General features: G+C 48.0%; 1 protein-coding gene across 2 annotated transcripts; it reads right to left on the bottom strand.

Annotated features, from left to right (window-relative positions):
- Nucleotides 1-726: 726 nt before the first annotated feature.
- UBL5 (ubiquitin like 5) lies at nucleotides 727-3,579 on the bottom strand. Of its 2 annotated transcripts, none has more exons than XM_026481344.4 (5): nucleotides 3,496-3,579; nucleotides 3,155-3,221; nucleotides 2,872-2,955; nucleotides 2,688-2,725; nucleotides 727-2,221 (listed from the first exon to the last, which is right to left on the bottom strand). In XM_026481344.4, exons 2-5 carry the CDS (start codon nucleotides 3,208-3,210, stop codon nucleotides 2,178-2,180), a joined length of 222 nt encoding a protein of 73 aa, XP_026337129.1. In that variant the 5' UTR covers nucleotides 3,211-3,221; nucleotides 3,496-3,579; the 3' UTR covers nucleotides 727-2,177. The 2 variants fall into 2 exon arrangements, with proteins under 2 accessions (XP_026337129.1, XP_026337130.1); XM_026481345.4 differs by having other exon boundaries at nucleotides 3,435-3,560.

Raw genomic sequence — 3,579 nt, 5'->3', positions numbered from 1 at the left:
GTTGACATATGCAAAGTCCTTCATCTACCACCACAGTTCTACACAGGGGAGTTCCATCATCACAAAAATCCCTCCATGCTTCCTTTTTACGTAAAAAAAAGCAAAACAAGCAAGTATCAATAAATGAAAAGGAATGAGATAATTTATATGGAAAGGTGAAAAATAAAGCATAAAAAAGCAAGCTACTGGGGTGCCTGGCTGGCCTGGTTGGTGGAGAATGTGGTTTGATCTTGAGGTCATGAGTTCGAGTCCCACACTGGGCATAGACCCTACTTAAAACAAAAAAGCACCGAATAGTATATATTACAGAATGCATAATTATCCCAATTGTATAAAAATTATAGGTTGTATTTTAGGAAATTTCTGGATTTACTCAAATATGTTAAAAATTGCCACTGGTGGAAGGGGTGCTGTCAATAAGAAACTTATTTTTTAACAAAACATTTGGATTGTTTTTACAAGCAGATAGTAGCATGGTCATTTTTTAAAAATAAAAATGAAGTTTCTATAAATGTATTAGAAAAGACCTGACTTCACAAGAGAGAATGGGACAAGAGTTTTACTTTCAGCCTGTACTTTTCTATGCTGATTTGAAATTAACAAGTAACCACCTTGTCAAGGTTGTGGTGTATTAAAAAAAAATCTTGTTGGGTTTATTTTTAAATAGACAAATATGGGAGGAGACAGCTCTAAGAGGAGGAAGAGCAAGGTATCAGGAAACAGACATTTCTTTTTGTTTTTTTTAAGATTTTATTTATTTATTTGACAGAGAGAGACAGCTCGCGAGAGAGGGAACACAAGCAGGGCGAGTGGGAGAGGAAGAAGCAGGCTCCTAGCGGAGAAGCCTGATGTGGGGCTCAATCCCAGAATGCCGGGATCATGCCCTGAGCCGAAGGCAGACGCTTAACGACTGCGCCACCCAGGCGCCCCAGGAAACAGACATTTCTGACATTAGGAGGGAGCTGAGTCCTAAGGACAGAAGGGAAGCCAAGAGGACAGGTAGGGAGGTGTCTAATGGAGACCAAGGAGAGATCATCCTCCATGAACTACAGGCCAGCAGCACCCTAGGCAACTGGCAAGTCCACTTCCCAAGAAGCTTGGTAGTGAAATGAAGGCAGAAGACTGGGTGGAGCTTAGGGGCGAAGGAAGGAGCAGTAGGCTAGACTTGAACATGTTAATGTACTGCAGGAAATCAGCCAGGTCAATACAATAGAAGGGAAAAGGGATGGGGCAAGTTTCTGGGTGAAGCTCCTGAGAAAGGCTCCAGAATGCAGCTCTGGGGAAAGGCCAACATCAACCCTGGGATCTGTGGCCACGGGAACACAGATGGGGTGTCCTGTCTACTCCTACCTGGGTGAAGGCTGGTGAAAGCTTTAAACACTTTGTTCCGGACATCCTGCTGTTTTAACTGCATTATCTCATTGAGATGTGGTGCCATCACAGTGCTCCTTTTAGAGTAGGAAACCGAGGATCAAAGAGGCTGGCTTCCCCAAAACCCACCACTAACGACCAAAGTTCAGCCTACGCCACACTGTCTCGCTGTGTCCTCTAGGACTTCAAAAGTCCAGGAACCGTGGATGCTTAACCATGCTTTGGCTCATCTACATTTCACAACATGGCAAGGAAGTAAACACTATCAGTTCCAGTTTGGATAAGGAAACGAAGGCGTAGAGAAGTTAATTACCCTGCTGAGAATCACTATCAGCGGCAGAACTGGGACTCCAACCACAGTCTGTCTGAATCCAGAACCTGTATTCCTAACTACTATATCTACTGTCCTTACCCAGGCACCCCTTGGTCTACTAGGATGACAATAATTCCATGATCTCTTGACCTTCACAGACCCATGGCAAATCCCAGAGCTGTGGGCAGGCTTCCATTCAGGCTCCCAGGCTGCTGGCTTACTCTTTCCTCATCAATCCAGTGGATCCTGAGCTCTTACCGAACAGCTAGGTACTGAGAGTATAGTGACAACCAGATGTCAACCCTCCCCAATTAGATAAGGCCTCACTCAAAGATGACAATGAAGCAACTTCTAAGATTTTATTAACATGAGTTTTTAAAAACAAGCATCCATACCAGTGTGGGGGTGAGGGTGGGAGAGGAGGGGAGGAGAGAGAAAGAGAGGAGAGGAGGTGAGGGCAAGGCAGGGCACGACAGGGGGAAGGAATTCTGCTCTATTGGTAATAAAGCTCCAGGTTCATCCCATCATGGATTTCATCTGAAGTAAAGATGTTAAGAAATTCTCACTGTGGCCTCCATCTCCCCCCCTCTCATCTTCCACAGGTAGGTCAGGGTGGCCTGAGGGCTCCACCCAGGGCCAAGGAAGCCATTTGGAACTGGGTCATTTTGATTTGGAAAGAATCCAAAAAAAAAGTTCATGCTCCCTTTGCACAACAAACTTGCCTGGGTCTCACTCCACCCTGACCTCCTGTCCACACTCAGGTAAAGTTCAGTAATATATATTTTGACCTTAAAGTGTCTTCTAAGCCAAGTCAAAGTATTTCACCAACCACCCTCCTCCCCCAACAAAACAATTATATGGCTCCCATTTTCTAAATGCTTCCCATGTGCTGCATACTAAGTTAAACACTTACGTGCAAAATCTCATACAGACTCCCAGCACTGAACAAAGAGAACCAAGTCTGGTATGTAAACCCTTCCTCAAGAAGTCACACAAAGGATACAGTCCCCCAGAGTCACATGGTCCTTAAAAATCGTGTACCTGTGGGATAGAAACCTTTTAGAAAGAAGTCTAAGGCGTCTTTTCATCCTGGAGGCAAGCTGAGGAAGCTCTGCCTAAGCCTGCAGGGCTCCTGAACCCAAACCTGACATAGTCCTGTCCAGCCCCCAGCTCTACACTGCACTCACCACTTCTTCAGGACGATCTTGTTCCAACGGGTGCCAGTTTGGGCTGCGATCAGCTTCTTAAGGTCCCCGATGGTGTCATCAGTGCTGGGCGCAGACGAGTTAAGGAAAATGGAAGGGAGAGGTAGAACGTGGAAGAGGACATTCCGGGGCTGAATGCACTCTGCCAGGACCCCATCTGCCCCCTCTCCCGGGTTTAACGAAAGTCACCCTACAACAGAGACTGAGTTGCCTGGCTCATGCCAAGCACCCCAGGAACCACTGCCTCTCGGCCGCTGGTGGATACTTGCACTTAACGCGGACCTTCTTACCTAGACGGTCATTGCAAACAACCTCGATCATCCTGTCTGGAGCTACACACGGCGTGGGGTGGAAGGCAGCAGAGTCAGGACTTCAGGGGTCTCCCAGGATCCAAGACCCCGCGTTTGAGTCTTATGTTTACCCCTCAACCTCCCAGATCCGCATCGTTCCGGGCCGCAACTCCCAGGACCGCGGACCCAAGGCAGCCGCGCCTCCCCCCTCACGTCGCCTGAAGGCCCCGCCTCAACTCTCGCAGGAGCGCACACCTTTGATGGCCGTGTCCCATCACTTTTCCCCGACTCCAGACCTCTCTACCCGGCCCCTCACCTCGAAACGCCTGGAACCAGCCGACGCCACAACCTCCTCGCTCGAGGCGGAGCCGGGGTCAGAGTGGACTCGAAGAGCCGGAAG

The sequence above is a fragment of the Ursus arctos genome, unplaced genomic scaffold (assembly GCF_023065955.2).
Source record: "Ursus arctos isolate Adak ecotype North America unplaced genomic scaffold, UrsArc2.0 scaffold_14, whole genome shotgun sequence".
NCBI classification, from domain to species: Eukaryota; Metazoa; Chordata; class Mammalia; order Carnivora; family Ursidae; genus Ursus; species Ursus arctos.
The sequence above is the reverse complement of the archived record's forward strand: the minus strand, read 5'-3'. Positions and strand labels throughout refer to the sequence as shown.